The sequence below is a fragment of the Cygnus atratus genome, chromosome 17, assembly GCF_013377495.2.
Source record: "Cygnus atratus isolate AKBS03 ecotype Queensland, Australia chromosome 17, CAtr_DNAZoo_HiC_assembly, whole genome shotgun sequence".
Classification (NCBI taxonomy): Eukaryota; Metazoa; Chordata; class Aves; order Anseriformes; family Anatidae; genus Cygnus; species Cygnus atratus.
This window is the reverse complement of record NC_066378.1, coordinates 5,428,778-5,448,631: the sequence shown is the minus strand read 5'-3', so window position 1 is coordinate 5,448,631 and position 19,854 is coordinate 5,428,778. Positions and strand designations below refer to the sequence as shown.

At 41.1% G+C, this 19,854-nt stretch overlaps 1 protein-coding gene across 1 annotated transcript; it reads right to left on the bottom strand.

Annotated features, from left to right (window-relative positions):
• Positions 1–231: 231 nt before the first annotated feature.
• On the bottom strand, positions 232–14,300 carry CRKL (CRK like proto-oncogene, adaptor protein). Its single transcript, XM_035556831.2, has 3 exons — positions 13,378–14,300; positions 9,706–10,162; positions 232–967 (listed from the first exon to the last, which is right to left on the bottom strand). Exons 1-3 carry the CDS (start codon positions 13,689–13,691, stop codon positions 833–835), a joined length of 906 nt encoding a protein of 301 aa, XP_035412724.1. The 5' UTR covers positions 13,692–14,300; the 3' UTR covers positions 232–832.
• Between the last annotated feature and the right edge of the window lie 5,554 nt (positions 14,301–19,854).

Here is a 19,854-nt window from a genome sequence, read left to right as displayed (position 1 = left end):
TCTACCAAGTGACAGCTTGGTGACAAGCACTGCTGTAGCAGTAAACCAGGCTTTCAACACAGAAGAGCTGTACGTAGACCAGGCCAAAGTGTTTCCCTTTAAAGCTCACTTACTACAGTTAGTGCTTGCAAAATCAACAGAAATGCATTAAGTATGTCAAAAATGAGTTACGAGTATTAACCCCTCCTAAATTTCCTTATAAATAAATGCCTCAGCTTCAATGCAGCTCAATCAATGGTTATCTGTATTTAACACGCACTGTTTCAAGAAGGTCAACAACAAGCTCAAGAGTTAACAGAAACGAGCAGTTTCTAATACAACTGCTTAGAATACATAGCTTCAATTATTGTCCTTTAAAGAGACCATCATCATAAATGTACTACCTTAGGACAGGTTCACTTAAAACTAAGTCTTCTTCAGTCCTAAAATTGCATTTTTGTTGTTGCTTTTTGTTGGACAGTAACACGAGTTGCATGTTTGATCTAAGGTTAGGACTCTTCCTACTAAGCAGGCCAGAACAAGTCCGTGGAAGTCTTAAGAAAGGTTTTCTTCCCATACTTGTCTGCTGTACACCTTACGGTTCAGTCTTCTCCAGCTTACGGCCCAATACAGTTTTAAAAGCGAAACCAAATTCTGGTTGATGCAACTACGGCAGGAAGGTCAGGCAGTGACTTCGGTTGTATGTATTCCAAATGTATATTAAAAGAACTGTCAAACTGCAGCAAGCTGGAAAACGGGCAATGCTAGCAATGTGCCATTTAGTCATTCCACCTCAAACAACGCTAATGATAGCCAGGAAAATGAAGCAGCAGTGTAAGTCGGGTAGAGGGAATCATTCATTCTCATCTGGGTTTTGAGGGTCGAATATTTTGACATGCGTGAATGGGAAAAGCCCTTTTCGACCGTTGACTTCTCCTTCCCACTGACCGTTTATATTCATCCTTGTAACCTTCACAATATCTCCAACCTGCAGAATTAAAAAAAAGTTATTACACATGAGAATCTTACCTCATATACAAATCAAATGAAGAACAATAAATACAACCCCATCATTTAAAAAGAAAATTGACATAAGCTTCAAAGGGAAAGAAAAGTTACTTTTACTCAACTAAAACACAGACACCATTGCTAAACGTGATGTCTGCATTTGCTTTGAAAATTTGAACTAATGATATACTTACGTATTGCAATAAATTACTGAACCACGCCTTTTCCTGTAGGAAAGCTTACTTCATGCAGCCATATATTTAGCTTAGATGTAAACTGACATCACTAAAGCTACCATAAATAATGAGATACAACATCCATTCAAAATAGCACAGCCCTCACTGGATTTAGCATCAGCATGCTTATTTCAAAGGAAACTTAGCTTTTCAAAGAATGATTCCTGTGGCAGAGAAACCACTATGTGAAGGTCTACTACTGACTACCACAACCTAAGAAACTTGTGTAGTTTTCTAAAACAATGATACACTTCTCAAATGCTTTTTAATAAGCATTAGATATACAGATAGTAGCTTTATCTGTTGCTTTCACCTCCACTTCCCATCAAAGAATTTGGAACAGGAACAACAATGCGTCAGGCCTTTCCTATCATAACTTTTTCTTCTATTTGGTAGTGAAAAAACAGAAAAGCTATAACACAAAAAAAAACCATCAGCCCAAATTATAAATTATACTTTATCACTGTTCAGTGCCTGTATTTAACCTGAATTAGGATAATTTACAAAGCAAAATATCCAACATGACAAACAGCCTTCGAGACTGACTAAACAGTCATTTCTCCCTCAAACACTTCAGAATAGCTGAACCCGTAGCCTGTTGCAGCAGCTCTCGAACTACACCTCCCTTCCTGTTTATTTAATTGCATCTATGTGGTAACTATAGTAAATATTAGAGAAGTGACATTAGCAGCTAATAACTAACTTCACAAAAGGTAGAACGTGCCTATGCCTAACGGCCAGCAGTTCATGAGCTTCCTCCCCAAATGAGGTCCAAGCAATTTGTAGCTGGGTTTCAGATTACCAAACTACTTCTGCAAAATCCAAAAGGAAACTAGCTTTGATCTTGAAGGAAAAAATGGATTTTATTCTTGACATAGTGTATATATAACAACTTGTCCACGCTATCTAAATAGCATTAACATTTACAACTGATGCAGATAATTCAAGGGCCTCGGCAAAGGACCTTAGATTAAAAAGTTTCAGATAAGATGTGTATGTTTTCCAAAAAGGAAAAAAGCTGAGTTTACAAAATATCTTGCAGAAAACACATCACCAGATGATCCAAAGCCTGTTTAAACCAGTTACTATTACTTCAGTAGATATTTTTGATGACCACTCTGAAGCATTCAGAAACCTTGAGTGAAGCTTAAGATATAACCATAAACTCTTTCACTCAGTGTTACATCTGTTAAAATTTCTCAAACGTTGAAACTCTTTCCAGATATTTAAGCTTGATGTGTATTAGAATGAAATTGGACATTTACTCAAAATGTGGAGTTCTATTCCTGCCCCAAATCCTCCCTCACCCCATGTTTCTCACTACTTAGAGCTTTCCCCCTCCCCTTTCCCATCTGGAAGTTCAAGACTCATGCTTGAGACAACTTTAATCCTGTGCTTTCAAGAGAGGAGAAAGTCCTCTGATCCCCATGCAGTTTTGGGATATAACTGAGACTCCCTTAAACTGTCAACTTTATGCATGCTGCTCATAAATTCAAACATGAAGCCGGCATATCCTACTGAGTAGTTATACACCGCCCAGGTCATTTAGCACACACAGATAGCATTAATTTGACTGGCTTTCCTCTCTTGGTGGACTACTGCAGCACGCTTCATGTTTTTTTTGACAAAAAGCACGATTTGTCTGACTTCTCATTATATGGAAAGTCTAGAGAAAGCTTTAAATAGCAACAAGATGATTCAAACAGGAACCTAACAAAAGTCTCTTTAGGAAAAGGCTGATAACATCTATAAATAGTCAGTGTTGCACTGCTAGATTTAAAATAACCCTCGAAGACAGATTCAAGTTCCAGGTTTTAGACTCAAAATCATGAAGGCACATCTGACACCGCAACAGTTAAAACCCAATAGGAAACTGCATTTGCCCCACACCACACAAACAATCCATTTGGAAACACTTCAATCTTATTCCTGGGATGAGGAGGGGAATCAGTAGTACACAGAATCAAACACGTGGACTTTTTTTTGTCTGACAACTTAATTCTGGACACATGCTGTAGAGATCAATCCAAAATTAATTCAGAAGCTCTAGAAAAACATCCTTCAGTTTGATTTTGATTTCTACAGCTTGAATAGGTTGGAAGTCTTACTTCAGTTGAGCAAAAAAATAACATAAAATGACAATTTAAGTATCACCTTGCAAAAAAAAAACGCTGTGCAGACTAACAATGCAAAGTGTTTTTTAGACTGCTGGGCAGGTAAAGCTGCTACAAATCAGTAGCTGCTGTTAAAGAGTGGTAGGTGAGGAAAGCTTCTCAGAAAACATTCTCATATACCAAGGACTTGAATAGTAGAGTGATTTGCAATAAACAGATCTCTTTTTTTTAAAGGAAAGCTGCCGAATATCCCCTCGTGCTATATTACTTACACAAAATGCAGTTGCCTTGAGAAAATTAAATAGCATCCTGAAACAAGATTTTTGGGGAAGGAATCTTGATGTCATGACAGAATCATTCTTGGATTTCATAAAGACCCTTTTTGAGAGCATCTCTAGAATCTGGTCAAGTAGTCTCTCTGGACATCCCTCCCAAGTATTAACTGAAAGCAGTATTTGGTAAATTCTCTTTAAAGCCTGTCAGCTGAGGTGTGATCTCCCACTAAAATTATTTAACATGCTATTGTTTTCAGAGAATATTTTGGGCTAGTCAGAAGGATTGTCTTATGATTAGGCACAGGACAAAGTCAGGAGACCTGGTTCTATTCTTATTTCTGCCACAAACTTCCTGTATGATTCTGGACAGCTCATGGGCCCTTATCTATAAATTAGGATAATGCTTCCTTAGTCTCAGCATCTCTCAGACAAGTAACTCACTTGCAAAGCATGCCAGCATCACTAGATGGAAGTAGCACCTACTGAAGTGAGTAATACTTCTGAAATGCAGCCATTTGGTTCCACCCAAATGATAAAATCAAAGCGTATTTTAGATAGCATCCTTTCATTATGTCCCTGTTACAGCACGAATTCAAAGCCCCAGGGAAATGCAAGTTGTGGAACATGCCAGTCAGAAAGGCTACTTCATTCACTCCAGACTCTTCTGTACCTGTCTTGTACCTGAAGCTGATTCATACACTGCACAAGGTTCCTGCATGCCATTTGAGTCACACAGTCCATTAATTCAACATGTTTTAGAGATATTACATCAAAGAAGTTACCTGATAACCCACTGTCCCCCAAAATGTATAAAACTAACCAAAAGAGGCAGAATTCAGTTGCACTCCAAGGAGAATGAAGCGATACTTTCAAGGAGCTGGTGCTCTAGGTATTAGAAGATTCTAGAAACCAAATGGCTGATAGCATGCCTTTATTACCCTGATCTTGATGCTGTGTGCCTGAACAATAACAGCTGATGCCTTAAGTCATTCTGACCTGAGGAGAGACCTTTGACCATTCTTGAGATGTGAGAGCAGGTCGAAGGGCAGTGCAGAAGTGTTGAAACCCCAGATACAATTAACCTAGCCTCACCTAGGAAGAGTGCCGCAGTGCGTACCTCAAGTAGAGTTAGGACAATTGCCAGAGCTGGGGTTAGAGCACCACAACAAGGTGCAGTTTTCATTAAACCATGATAGCCTGTCCCCATCTGCTAAGCATGCTTGCATGACAGTCCAGAATCCAAAGAGCTCAGAATTCCCATAAACAGTCACTCTTGAGCCACACTAAATCTCATTTTAGCACAGGAACTTGTCTAGATTATCCCCATCGCTTTCAGTTTCATCTGAAAATAAACTCTGCAAATGATTCGGAGGGTGAACATGTGTTAAATTGCGAGGCACTGACTGTTGAACTGATGGGAACAATAAAGAATTTGGACTGGAAAAGGATGCCCCAAAGGCTAAGAACGCACACAGCCTCCAATGTAATTGGCAGCTGCATTTTCAAAGGTAGCGTACTGAAAAGTTTCTGTGTATCAGCAGATACACAAATCCTGCCACCAACATCACTTTCAATTCAATGGTTCTCCAAGCTAAAGCTCTGTGATCAACACTTAAAACCTAGAACCTATACTTGTGTAGTTAAAGCCAAATATTTATTTTGTCAGATGCATTTTAATGTTTAAAACAGCAATAGTGAATTTCCTTGACTTAAGAAAAGCACAATGCTTGTTGCCTAGTGAAAATAGCAACCTAATTTCCTAATTAAGAAAGTTCTACTACTAGCACATCTTGCCCTACTTGTCTCAACTCTACTTTAAAGAGAAGAAAGTTAACTGTAACCTAATTGCAACAAGCTCAAGAGACACATTATGTCAGTTATATAACTATGGGGAACAGGTATTTATTTCACCAAAACATTTCAGTGAAACATTAACTCTCTGATAGCAAATGGATACATCTATGTGTTTGATATGTCGCACACAAATAAGCTACTTAACACTATAATGTTGGCACAGGTCTGGGGAAAAAAAATCACTTACAAAAAAAAGCTATAAAAATAAAATGAAGCTCTGTATATAGAAAACCTTAAGATTCCTAACACTGTCATTTCAGATTTGGATGTGAACTCTAGAACTACCACTGCCTTCAAAATGGTCTGCGATACTACAATGCTTGCAATATATTTAAGAACCATTATTTAAACACATGGCGTATTTAAAACATCCTTAAGTTATTCCACTCCATTTTATAAGGGAATTTGTAGTTCACAACCTGAGCCAACCTTCAAACAGCTCACCAGTTTTTAAGGGAATTACCTACCATTAGTTTACCTACTGACCAGGCTAGGCATGAAGAACTCTGTTGTGTAGATATTAGCAATTAATCAGCTTATTGGATCCAAGCAAAAAGCCCAAATACCAACAGATAAACTCCTTTTTAAGGTAAAATGCAGCAGGTCTTAGGCTGCTGGGCACTGCATAGGCGGGTTTCAGATGAGGCTTCATTAGCATGCTGTCATTAGCAGGCTGGCTGTAGAACTCCACGTTATTAATGCTGAGAAACTCTAAGGTAGACTTTGCTGTTTTGTACCTCAGCAACAGTGCCAACAGTCCCTGCTCTTACAGAACGCATTGCCGTGCAGTGCTGGTTTGTGTAACCTTTGAACACAGGGCTGTCCTCCTCATTTTCCCACGGAAAATCAGGGGTGAAGAGGAGCAGTACATAGTCCCGTAACGTAGAGTTCTAGTTCCCATAAACGCAGGACACTGCATCCCTGTCCTTCGTATTTCTTCCTCTAGAACACCAGAAAGGAAGGAAACTGCCTCTTGGCTGAAAGCATACAACTAGAGGAACAGATCTGGGCTGATGATTTTTTTGTGTGCGCGCAGTATTCTTACTACACAGAGTAGTAATCAAAATTAGTAAAGTTGCAGTGAGAAACTGCAGACATCAATCATCTCGCTAAAAAGCATTAAATCTGAACCGCCAATGTAATTAACTGAACTGACCACAGTAATATGTGAATCTTTGACATACAATAAACTTATCATAGGCTTTACTAATTGTTCACTGCTGCAGTGGAATGCACAAAACTATATGCACAGTAACTGTATGTTTGGGGATAACAGCAATACCTAAAATTGGTATTTTAGCTTGTAAAGCACATTGCTAATGTCTTATTTTAAAGAATAAAAATAGAGCATATAATGCAACAGGACCAAATCCCCATTTGGATGTTAGTCACTCCAGGAATGTAAATATGAATGCTGAACAATTTTAGCCCAGTAAGGTCCAAGTTGTACCAAATGCCATGCTACCTAGCTAGTATCCTTACAGGAAATGTATTGCAGACACTCTCAAACTTTCTTGCCCTTAAACTGTCACACTTTAAATACTACTTCAAAGTTAAGCACTCCATCATTATCTAACCAACTAGATCTTGACAAGGATTTTCACTAGAACATTCATTTTACAAGTTTAAAAAAAACATTTCTCACATGAAAAATGTAATTACTTTCCTTAAAACCAGGTTTCTTCTCAGTAACAGTCTATGAATATTTATCCTCTCTGACAGCTTAGGTAAACAATAGTGTGCAACAGACAAACTGGACCTGAAAGCAGACAGCTTGTCCCATTTTCAAGCTGAACCCTGCAAAATGACATCCCTGCACTTAAAAGGAGCTGAGCAGGTTACCACTCAATAGCTGTATTTACTCCTGATGGTGTTCTGGTTCTTGTAAGTAGTGTCTGCATGCTGATCACATAAAGCTCCAGCCGGCAAGCAGGTATTTTGCTTTCATACTTTTATCAGTTTAAATGAGATTACACACAATCAGTAGCTGTACAATTATAGGAACAATTATCAGTACAAGCTGAACCCTGATTGAGAATACACCTGTTCTGAGGCAGAACACTGTACAATACTATTACTCTGAAAGAACACCATTAGCTTTCTTCCCCCAAACGCCCTCATAACCCATCCTTTCCCTACCATTAGCTGCCTTCTGTGCTCTTACCAAACAGAAGCTTGTAGTCTAAACGAACCCTATTATTTTCAAGAATGCTGAACTATGACCTCGAGTGGTTCAGATTATTTAGTGACAAGCAAAGCCCTGACAAGGTTGGGATTAATACATCAGAGCCCAGCAGGTGTTAGGCAAGCTGAAGGAAGATAATGAAAAGAAGCTGGAATTTTCTTTAAGGATAGCACACATGACAAAAATGTTGCTATAATGAGGTTGTTAATGTTCCCTGTGCATGGAAGGAGAAGCTGTAACCACCAATTTTAATGAAAATGTAGATCAATTCCCAGAATTCTACTTCTGAATCCTCTGGAGAAGCCACAGTGTGACTAAGGTGAACCTGTGAAAAAATAGACTGCATAGGAAGACAAAATATACCAGGGGTGGGAGACACAAAGACATGAAGCCATAAGCAATTGGAGATCAGTGGAACAGAAGAATATTTCAAACAAAATTTCAGCAACTTGAAGGTTCCAAAGAATTCTGACCTATATGTTGGTCAGAAAATTAATCCTACCACTATATTCTGGCAGCTAAAATGACAATTAACTAGGTCACTAAACAGCAAATCAGAAAAATCTATTTGAGAGCCATCCTTCCAAGCAGTTCTGCTACCCTGCAACAAAGCAAGCTCCCTGAAGTAATTCCACGACACCCTGATAACAACAACATCAATTGCTTGCCTTGCTCTGTTTTCAGAAGCATGAATAGTTTTGGCAGGAATCTACTGTACGGTACAGCTGGCAGTGAATTTACATTTCTTCCTATGATAATTTTCACACCCTGTTCATGAATAACAAGCAACTAGCTTTCCTAAAACTTAAGGAAAATCCAGTGATACATATTTAATTTCTAACACTCTGAGAGTAATCACCTGTAGAAATTTTACAAGAGGAAAAAGCCTTAAGGTAACTTTTATTAGCGACTTCCAATTATTCATAAAACCTTAGTCTAAGTATCAGCTATAGCTAACAGCTTCAACTTGCAAACTAACTGAGCAAGAGCAACAGGCAAAGTTCAAAAGTATTTTTAAAACCACTATTTTACTTGCTAAAATGCTGTTGCTTCCTTTGCTTGTTTCCTTTCATTTGCTCCTTGAAGTATTTTACCACATTCAAATTTCATCACTCAGAATAACAACCAATAGCACTGCTTCCAGGTGAGACATTTCTGAAGCATGAGTTAGCTAGCTTTCAGTATAGTCAAAGCATACAAGTAAGAGTGTCTGTATTCTAGATATAGATTTAAAAACTTCTTTCATTCCATCATTTATGCTAATTTAATTATAATTGTAACATGAATTCTTTACCATTTAAAGAATAAGGTTCTAAAACCTTTAAGACATCCCTAATAAAATGAAAATAAAAAGTGTTTTGGCAAGCACAGGAACTTATTAAAAGCTCAACACAAGGTTAGAGGCTACACTACAGTCTTTCATCTTATAAATAAACACAACCTTCCCCTCCCCTCTTAGGTCTTAAGACCATTTCTCAAGTTCCAATTTTCAAAAAAAAGATCTAGAGTCCTTCGGAAGACTCTTCCACTTGTTTGTATTTCTGATGTGCCCAGACATGAGCTCTCAACACTAGTGTACTTCATGCTACAGTTGAGGATCAAAACAAAATTAAAAATCTGTTCATAAGCAATCTTTACCTTTCTCTGAAGGATGCTACTGCCAGTTCTCAACCGGGAATACTGCAACAATTAAACACCCCTTTCCTTCCCCAAGATTAGGTGGAGAAGCAGTCATCCCCCTAGCACTTACTCCCATAGCAGGATGTATACATTCTACTAGTCTTGAGCGTATTTGCACTGTTGCAGAGGCAAGAAAACAGTAAATTAAGTATAGGTTCTGACATAACTTAGTCACTTTTCTCAAAGGAAGTGGTATAGATGAAGCAATTCTTGTAATCTTCCTTCAGAACCTAACAGAACTTCTCAGTCCCTCGATGCAGCTGAGCAAACTCCATATGAAGTCATACGTGCCAACTTTGCCAGTAACAATTTTTATTTTCTTATTCTACAAAACCATTGAACAACTGTAGGACTTAAAAGGAAAATAAACTTACCTCTAATGCCAGTGCAGTCTTGTCATAAGCACAGGGTACTCTCTTTTGGATAGCTTTGGCATAGACTGGTCCATTCTGTGTCGACGGCAGAGGATTGATCACTGCTCCCGGTGTACTGGATACCGAGGGAAGGGGACTTGTGGTCTGAGGCTGAGCGTAAGCATGGGCAGGTTCTGGAATACCGTAGCTGTTGGAATTCCTGTTTCCATGCTTCCCATGAGATCTGACTAGCTTTTCTACATAAGGAACAGGAATCATCCCAATCCGACCATCCTTGTTTCTGGCACTCCACCACTGTTCTTCTGGCTTCTCTACAATTGCCAGTATTTCACCCTTTTTAAATGGAAGATCCTCAGCATCATTGCCAGGAAAGTCATACAGAGTCCGTACGTATTCCAAATTTTCTTCTGCAGTGGACATAGGGGCAGTTCCAGATCCTGTTGGTGGACTTGGATACCTAAGTTTAAAAAAGTTGGTATTATCAATAGCTATTCCATAGCTATTGTTCTGTATTTCCAAAGCCAACCACCACTTTTACGCTAGGACCACCAAATGAAGGAGAACTACCTACGTTCACCTTTATAACAAAAGTATTAGCTTGGTAACACTGGGAAGTGTTTAACAAGTTTAACTCATGCTCTCAAGCAATTACCTAAATACCCATGTTATTTTCCCCAGAAATCCAATAAGAAACTATCGAGGATGCAAAAATTGGGAGAAATAATGCAAAATCTTATCTATTGGTTTACTTTTTTTTGGATTGTTTTGAAGATGTTAGGGTAGAATAAAATGATTTCTATAGCTTAAGTGACATGAGGCCACGATACTTAAAAGTAAATGAAAAAGATTTGGGTGTCTTGGGGTGAGGAGGGGAAGGGCTCTCAGAGAGCTAACTAATCCTCTTCAGTTCATCACATTCACATTTTTAACCTCAGCATCCACTTCCCTCAAGAATTCAGTAACTCTAAGTGCCAGACTTGAGGGAGCATAGTGGAAAAAGAGAAAAAAAGTAAGAGGAGGATATGATAAACTCTCAAGTCTTTCTGATTCTATAGGCAGTAGAGCATCTTTGTACCAGAAAGCTGCTGTTTATAGGTTATAGGTAGGATTTTGGGGACAGTCAGTCTTGTTAATACTGAAAACTGCTTTGTTTGAGAAAAGAGAGGCAGATCCCTGTGTTTTTAGGAGACAATACTCTTGTTCTTCTTTTGGAAAGTAACATGGAATAATCTCCCTAATCTTATTGTTACAACTTCAGCTCTTGAAGCGTTGTTAGATTATAACAAAGCTTATTACTGCTTCAAAGTACTCATCTTTACTGGGTATTTAAATCTAATAGCCTGCAGTGATATCTTCACAGAAGAAAACATGAAATACTAACACCCACTGCTAAGAACAGAGTAAGAAGCAAAAAAGCTTGCCATCTAGAAATATTCCTTTGCCTTATTAACCACATTACTACCTTTAATTTATTCACATTGCTTATTATTTTGCCCATCATCTGTCCAGTACATTTTATTCTGTGATAGCATAAGAATGTTCATCAAATGAGACTCTTTTACTGCAGACTATTTTCACCATAACCTTTATACACCTTCTTTCAAAACAGCTGTCAGAAATCTTACAGTATTGGGCCATAGCAGATACTTGCTATTGATACAAAAACAAATAGCTTAAAACAGGTTTCAACTGTCTTACAAGTTTAAAATATCATCCCCTAGAGCTAAAAGTGGTGGTGTACAGCAATATACAAGAAACTACTTAATTCTACCACAAAAAACATCCCTTCATACTATATATACTTAATGAAATTAAAAGAATCAACAGCCTTCACAAGCACCTGTGATGCTCCTCTGAAAATGCCCACTTTTAAAGAAAAATGACAGCTAGCTGACACAAATGCCTGTCTACCCCTATTCTAAATCTAGTCCATTAATTTAAAAATAATAATCTGGGAATGCTGCCCCTCATTCTCCCTCTTGCATTAGGAAGTTCCCTTTAAACAGAAATTCAAACCACCAACCATGTCATTGATTTTTCAAAAAGTTTAGAACAAAAATTATGCTAGAAGGAAAACCACCTATTCAACCCCATTTGTAGCTTTCTTTATACATTAAAAAAAAAGTATGTCAGTACACAGTATGCTTGGGGTCCCATCTGTTTCTGTATGCTGAGAGAACAACCAAGGGCTGTACTGAATCAAAACCTTGAAAATGAGGTGGCATGTTTGTGATGTCATGAAAACATTCACGAAATGTTTCATGCAAGATTCTACACGAACACCAAGACAGCAAGTGGAATCAGCTAAGTTTGTGTCTTGATAAAGCCCAGAAAGTCATTGCCATACGTGACTGAGAACAAGCTTTTACGTTCATAAAGGCACAGCAGTATGCAGGTTAACGAGAACAGAGGTGAGCATAAAAATTGCTGCAGATTTGACATTTTTCATCCAAACCATCCTTAAGTTTAAACATGCACAAAACCCTGGGCAGCTCCGTTTAAGTGTTCCTGCACCTGTGAAAGGTGAGTGAATTTTTCACCTATCCACTTCTTTAGCCACAGCACAACCACTACCCTGAAGATGTCTTAGCAGCTTTATGAGTTCTTGAAGCTGGTGCTTTGTCACATTCCTCCCACCACCTTTACAGGAAGACTTCTGATCACGTGTGTGGTCAAAACTCAGTTTGACAACTTACTGTCAACCTTTGACAAGTTACTGACAGTGATTAAGAACTGGACTATGCCAAGATTAAAGTGTGGTTATAAAACTCAAAGTTATTTTTCCACCAAATAACTTGTCAATCTGAAAAAAAAAACCTTAAACTGCAGAATTTAGAAGTGAACCTTTTTTTTTTTTTTTTAACCATGTTATTTTTCTAGCTTTTATTTTCATTTCATTCTATTCAGGAAGCCCCAAAGATAAAAACAAATATGTTCTAGACTTATCAATAAGCTGTTTAGTGATGCAAGCTGCAGGTATGTCCCCTGTTGGGCTCAGGACAAAGAATGATCTCATAGTCACGTCACATTTTCCCATCTTCCTAGAAGAGCAATTCTCAGTGTAGTATATGGAGATACAAAGAGTGCCATAACCAAACCGAGACACATGTTTTTACATTTTTTGGGGAGAATGTCACTCTAGAAGCTTGGGAAACGCTGTCCTAAAATGCATTAAAACTCAGTTAACAGGGTGAAGCAGCCTAATCACAAAGGTGTGTCATTGTGGATGCAGGGCCAGAGAGCAACTTAAGCTCAGAGGCTGGTACTTCAATCACCAAGGGGAAGATTTTTGAACCAGCTTCTCAACCTTCCTGGGAACAGGACAATACCAGAAGGTTGATACAAAGCAAGACCACGCCCTCTCGCAAGGCAATTACAGTGATAGGGATGTACACACTACCTTTGCATCCATCTACACGAAGTGCAAGGCCAGGCCCCACAAACCATCTGGACAATGATGACCAAAAGAGCAACCCATAATGGTCATCCTGATCCAGAGCGCTGAGGACCGCTGTTAGGAAGGGTTCCAAAGGAGGGCCACAGGGAAAGGCTTCCTTGCTATGTGCAGCACGGCCCTACCTCCAGCGTTAGGGTGCTGGGGCTGAGCCCCCCGCCTCGCAGCACCACGAGCAGAGCTGGCGGTGGGAGTGGCAACGGGAGGGTGGCACTCACCTGGGTGCAGGCTCGATGAGGGTGGTGGTGTCCAGGTAGTGGATCTTGTAGAACTCCAGCAGGGCGGGCAGGTGGTCGAACTCCTGGTCGCCGATCTTAAAGCGGCGGTTGGGCAAGGAGTTAATGATGTAGTGGGAAACCCGGGAGTTCTCGGACACCGAGAGCACGTAGTCCCCGGGGCAGGTGGACGAGTCCCGCACCAGGAACATGCCGTGCCGCTGCCCCTGCAACCGCGTCTGCGCCTCCGCCCGGGACACCGGGCCCACGTACCAGCTGGAGCGGTCCGACGAATCGAAACGGGCGGCGGAGGACATGGCTCCGGGCGGGGAAGGGTGAGGGAGAGAGGGAGGAAGGTGACGAGCCCGAAGGCCCAGGAGGAGGAGAAGAGCCGGGGAAGGGAAGGGCCGGGCGGGGAGGCCCGGCAGGCGGAGCGGGGCTGGGGGCTAGGAGGAAGAGGCGAGCGCCCGGCCCAGCAGCGAGGAAGCCCGGGGGGGAAAGGAGCGGAGGGATGCGGCAGGAGGAAGCCCCGAGGAGCGGCTGGGCTGGGGCCGGCCGGAGGCGGCGGTCAGAGCCCCCGAGTCTCCCTCAGCGGCGGGGCGTGCGGGGCATCCTTCCCGCCTCTCCCTCAGGCCTGCGGCGGGCCCGGGCGGGCGGGTGGCGAAGAGCAGCGGCGGCCGGCAAGGGATAAAGCGGCGAGGGCGGCCGGCCGGCTGCGGTACCGGCTGGGGGGAGGGAAGGGAAGGGAAGGGAAGGAGGGAGGGCTCGGCCGGCCGAGAGCGGGGCTTGGGGGTGGGCTCCGTGTCCCGGCGCTCCGTGCCGTTCCGTTCCCTCCCCTCACGGAGCCGAGCACCAAAATGGCGGCGGCGCCGGGCGCTGGGAGCCCGCCGGAGACACCGCCCCGCGCAGGCGCCTCGCGCCCGCCTGAGGGGAGCGCGGCGGGGGAGGGGTGGCGCCGCTGAGGGAGGCGGCCCTGGTGGTTGTGAAGGGCCGCGCGCCTCGGTCCCCTCCCGGGCTAAAGGCGGTCAAACAAGCCCCTGGCGCAGTAACGGGGGTCCCCACTGCAAGTGTGTGTGGTGGTGGGGTAATATGTGCGTGAAGGGGGGCAAGATGTGAGGGAGGGGGCACCGCCCGTAGGCGCCCCGTGCCGCAGGTCGGCCCCAAAAGCCCGCCTGGTTCCCTCAGATGAAGGTGTCTGAGGGGACAGCGGCGCTCCTCTGCCCTCCTCCTGTCCTCCTGGGGCCTCCCTCCTGGGTTCTGCCCTGGCTTTGCCCCCCACCATGCCTCGGGCTGCCCTGGGGCTTCCCTTCCCTCCCGGCTATGTGGGGTGCTGGCTGCAGGCAGCTCATTGGTAGGGCTTGCCTTCCCTGAGAATGTGTTGCCTTATTAATGACTATTTATGAAGGGACAAAATGGACCGGCGTGATAATCTCCTCGGATCTAGATATCTATACAACTTCCTACACGATGAGAGAGAGTTTCACCCCTTTCCAGCGCCGTTCCCAGGCGGACGGGGTCGAAGCCCTTTGGGGCACGGGCAGGGGAAGATGGTGCTGCAGCCGCTGAAGAGGAAGGAAGCCCCGGAAAGGACTCAGCAGGCCCCGCGGGCAGCAGCTGGGCAAGAGCTTGGCCTGCAGCACCCACGAGCTGCTTGAGGCTGGGAGGGAGGCTGCTTGGTGCGCCGTGACCTCAGGGGAGCAGCGCCAGCCTTGGCAGAGGGGCCTGTGCACTCTGGCGCAAATTCAGGAGAGCTGGCAGTGGTAAGCAGCATAGCTAGCTGCAATAGGTAAGGGCACGACAAAATAAACCGCGCTAAGTCCCCAGGCATGCTTGAAACCTTGGCAAATGCTGTGATTTTAGCTCAGTCTCATGGCTTGGTTTGTGCTTTTAATTTTTTCATGTTGCTTTTGAGGCTGTCAATGTGAAATGAAGCAGCGTTTGAAAGTAAACATTTCAAATGAAGAAACAGATTTAAGATGACTACCTTGACCTGCCTAACGAGGCTGTTGTGCAGACTTAACGCCAGCATTGCCATCCTTCTCCCACGCTGTTGTTTTCCAAAAGATCAGTCACAGCATGGTTATTTTTTCACTTTGTTTTTCTTCCTATGTTGGCAGCCAGTGCCAACTCAGGTGTTTGGATTGGAACATATGGGCTGTGCCTCTGCAGACGTTTAGCAGAATTCAGATAATTTAAAATGGAAGACTAACCTAGTACAGATTCTTATGTTTTAGAAAAAATCATTCAGGAAAATCTCACAATGTCACTAACACAAAAGGATCGTAAAGTAGACCCTGAATACATGTGCAGGTATCGCTTCACCAGCTGCTAAGTATAGCCATCTCCTGGGTGGAAAACAACAGCTGTTTAATCATGTAAGAGCAATATTAGCAAAACAATAGACCCAGAGATGAATAGTACCATCTGAAAATTCACATCTATGCGAAAATATTTGCTCTTCTAGGGAAGCTTACTTAGCAGCTGTACCTTTGATCCATTCCTGCTGGTTTAAGTACTTCTGTCTGCCAATGACAGTCAGTTTTAAACACTGGTAGACAGGCTGCACTAGATTATGAAGGCTATGTTGTTTTTTTCTGTCATTAGAACAGGTTTGATTCATTTTCTTTGTGGCTATGGCCAAACTACAGAGATTTAAAAGATAGTACTTGCACTTGAAATAACAAGCCAAATAATGTTTAAAACTAATTACAAAAGCCACAAACGAGCAGCAAAATCAGTAATATGTAGTACATAAAGAGGAAATAAAAAATCCTATTGCTGCATTTTACTGAATTATAATTTTTTGTTATAGTATAATAAAAATCACATGTAGTAAGTCAAATATGTAGTCATCTTGCTTCCATTTCATGTGGATAATACTAACATCTCAAAAGAGTTGAAACGTGTCAGGAAAAAATAGTATTTGATCATAAAACAGTCTCAGTGCAGTACTGCATGGGACTGGACCCTCAGCTGGAGAGGCAGCGTATCCACCTTCCCATCCAGAGAAGATGCTAAGGCATGGACAGGTTTTCAGTTTGGAAGGAACTGCCACAATTTTCTGTTCTGACTTGTGTTTGTGCAGGTTGTGTGTATCCTTCAAGTAATTCTCCCTTCAGTTTCAGTAACTAGTTGAACTAGGCCAGATCTTTCAGGTAAAATATCCCATCTTCTACTTACACAAAGAGAAAAAGGTGATTTGTTCAAGATCATTAATGTTATCAGATAAGACAAGGCATCAGCTTCCTAGACTACAATTATCTCAGACATGTCACATCCCTACAACTACATTTTGCTTAGGAAGAGTGGAGAAATGTTGAAATTTTTAGGACAGTTTAATGGCGCCACTCTACTTTTTTATTATGTATAAATAAGTTTACGTTCTTTGTCTTAGGCATTGGCAGCTTCTACCCTCAGAGCAAAGCCAAATATTTGCTGCAGTACAACTGAGGAGGTAAGGATCTCTTAAAGTGCATCAGCTGCTAATGAAATAAAAACTCCGTTGGCAGAATATTCCCTTGAGTAGCTCCTGCCCCTCTTACCCCATGCCCAGCTGCTTCTTCCTCTGTTTGCCAGAAACTTCTGCCCCCATCAATAGTGCTGAATGCCAAATAAATTGTGCCTGTGGCTGGTCTCCAGGTCAGGAGGAGTAACCTTGCATCAAGGGTATAGAATGAGAATCATTATTTCTTTCTAGTCAAGTACTGGGTATGCTTCCAAGGCAAAATTAACAATACTAATTTAAACGAAGAGGAAGTGGGAAAGGATATGTTGGATTTGGAGGTAGACAGATGGAGAAGAAATAAAGTAGTGAAAGCACTTATGAAACAAAAACTGAAGCAATTACAATCACTTGTACAAATATGGAAGCCTGAAAAACTTCAGGATATCATTTCACTAATTACAAATCTAGCAAATATGCCTCTACAGTTTTACCTCTGTGCTGGCAGGAAATAGGAAAATAGATCATCAAGAAACCTTGCTGTTATTCTTCTGGACTTCCTAGTGTACCAGCAGTTTAAACTTTGGTATTTTGATCACTCTGTTCTAGAAGAGTTATTTGGCTACGCTCTTAGAGACCAGAAATAATTTAGTTTTCTTAGTTCACTGTTCATCTGTCTATGATGTCTTGTGCTATACTGTCACTGAGGAAAACGAATGCTTCTTACCGTAAGGTACAAGACCAACATATCTAGGAGAGCAGTAAAAAACAAAAAAACAGAGTCAGGCTAAATTCCCTATGAGTGCATGTTTTTCTTGAGATAACACAGATTTTATGTGGGCTAATGAAGGTTAAGTTCTTGAAGCAATATTCTTGATAGGAAAACAGATCAGTAATAATCATAGCTCAGCATATCAATCTGTAATTTCTCCTGCAATTTCTTTATAAAGGTAACTGCAGTAAACAAGCAGAACAAAGCTCTTTATATCTACTGAGTTAGATAAAACTGCCAATTTTAAAGCACAGCAATTTTATTATTGTTAGCCTATGTGTTGGTTTGAAAAAGTACATGCTGGACTAAAGCATGCTACTGCTAGATGATTAGGATGGTTTGACCTAAATTAAACGTCCTTGTTTTTTACCTAAACAAAATACATGCAAGTAAGATAGTGCATCTGGTAACTTTCAACAGTCACATTATGCTCAGATGAAATTTTTGGGGTGAAAGCAAATGAAGGTTTGTTTTTAACAAATCCAAATACATAATACCTGCCCTTAGGGTTAATTCATGTAATGTAGATGTATCACACCGGTAACTTTAAATTAAAAAATAACGCAACACTCCTCTGTAAGGTATATAATCAGCTTTAAGGAAAAGTTATTTCCTCATAACTACATTCTGAGCTTTAGACTGATTTGGTTTGCACAGCATCCAACTGCAACGTTGAATAAATAATGCAATCAAAAATTGCATATACTGATAAGTGGACAAACTGATTGCCTGATTATCTGAAAATCTGTATTCAAACACTAGAGGAGTAATACAGGGAAGAATCCAGAAAAAATAAAAGCAAGACATTTCTATAGCTTAATAATTTGTCACAAATATCTTACATTCTTCTATGTAACCTAAGAATTAGCCTACCAGCTTGGTTATTTGCAATAGTAATACCCTCTAGTGGTATACACAGGAAAAGGAAAATAAGCCAGACAGAATGATTACATTTTTTCATATCATGAAATAGGCTAAAAAACATTTTGATTTGAAAAACATTGGTTATCACTGGTCTGTCGAGATGTGCCAATTAAAATGTAAAACGCACTGCAGGCAGCCTGGTTAGACTTGAGCTGTGTGCCTGGGTTTAGCTACAACAGCTGGATCTGGAACATGGCCTGAGTTACTACAAGTCTTGAATTGCTTGTTGAGTTTGTGGGAAGAGAGATTGCTACTGCAACACTTGCAGTCTGGAAGGAGTGGTTCTTGTGATGGCCAGAGTGGTCTGTCCTTATATCTGAGAGCTACATTTAATTCCTATGCACTGAAAATAACTCTGTAGGCAAAATATGAGTCCTCAAACTCCAATATTGCAGTGTAACAAAGTCTGTATTTCCAGACTGCACGTGTAGTTCAGCGTTTGTTATCAAAAAGGATTTTCTGAGGAAGCTCATGAGGTTTTCCTGCATTTACCAGGTCTTTTGATTTATTTGCCAATTGGCAAAGGTTCAGAGATTGAGGTAAAAACTGACAGTGCTGGAGAAAAAAAGTCCAACCCCCCCCCCCCCCAAGAAAAGACTGCAAATCCTCAATATTCTCTAGAAGCCCCATCTACTAATGTAGAGTCAACTAAATCCATTTTGAAATCATCTTTGTTTCCATAAACAAAAATCCCCATGTGATGATAATATCCAGGAATTTTTCCATTTCTCTAAAGTAGCAGGCCAATGTGTCTCTTTGTTATGATGTGATGATAATTGACTAGTATTGTATCGTTCTGGTCATCGGTTTTGTTTTGCCCTTCTCCTGCAACTCCATTGCTATAAGATTTAAAAGCTTTTGGTAGTTTGTCATAATTTTCTGGTGGCAGTGACTACTCCCTGCCCCTCCGAGAAGAAGAATCCTATGCCGTATCACACTGGTTTGGACTTCAAATAACTTCTAAACTAATGTTAGGCAAGGTGGTAGTCAGAAGCCAATTATTTTAAGGTCTCCTGAAGGAAGGCTTTTCTATGCTTTATCTTTCTGAGCTGTAGTGATTCTGTATTATTTTCCTGTCATTAGTTCAGCTCCCACAGGGCCTCGGATGAGTGGCATCTTCAATACCTCTACTTATCTCCTTATTACTTATTTTCTTATGCTGAGGACAACTGATTTCTACTCTCTTTATCCTTTTCTAAAGTATATAGTAAAAGAATGAAAAAAATTGGCATAGCTCCCAAGCTGGTGTAACTTCACTGATATTAATGTAGTAATACGGGATCTAATTAAACTCACCAACTTTTAGATTCCACATCATGGTTAATAAAACTGTGACAGTAGT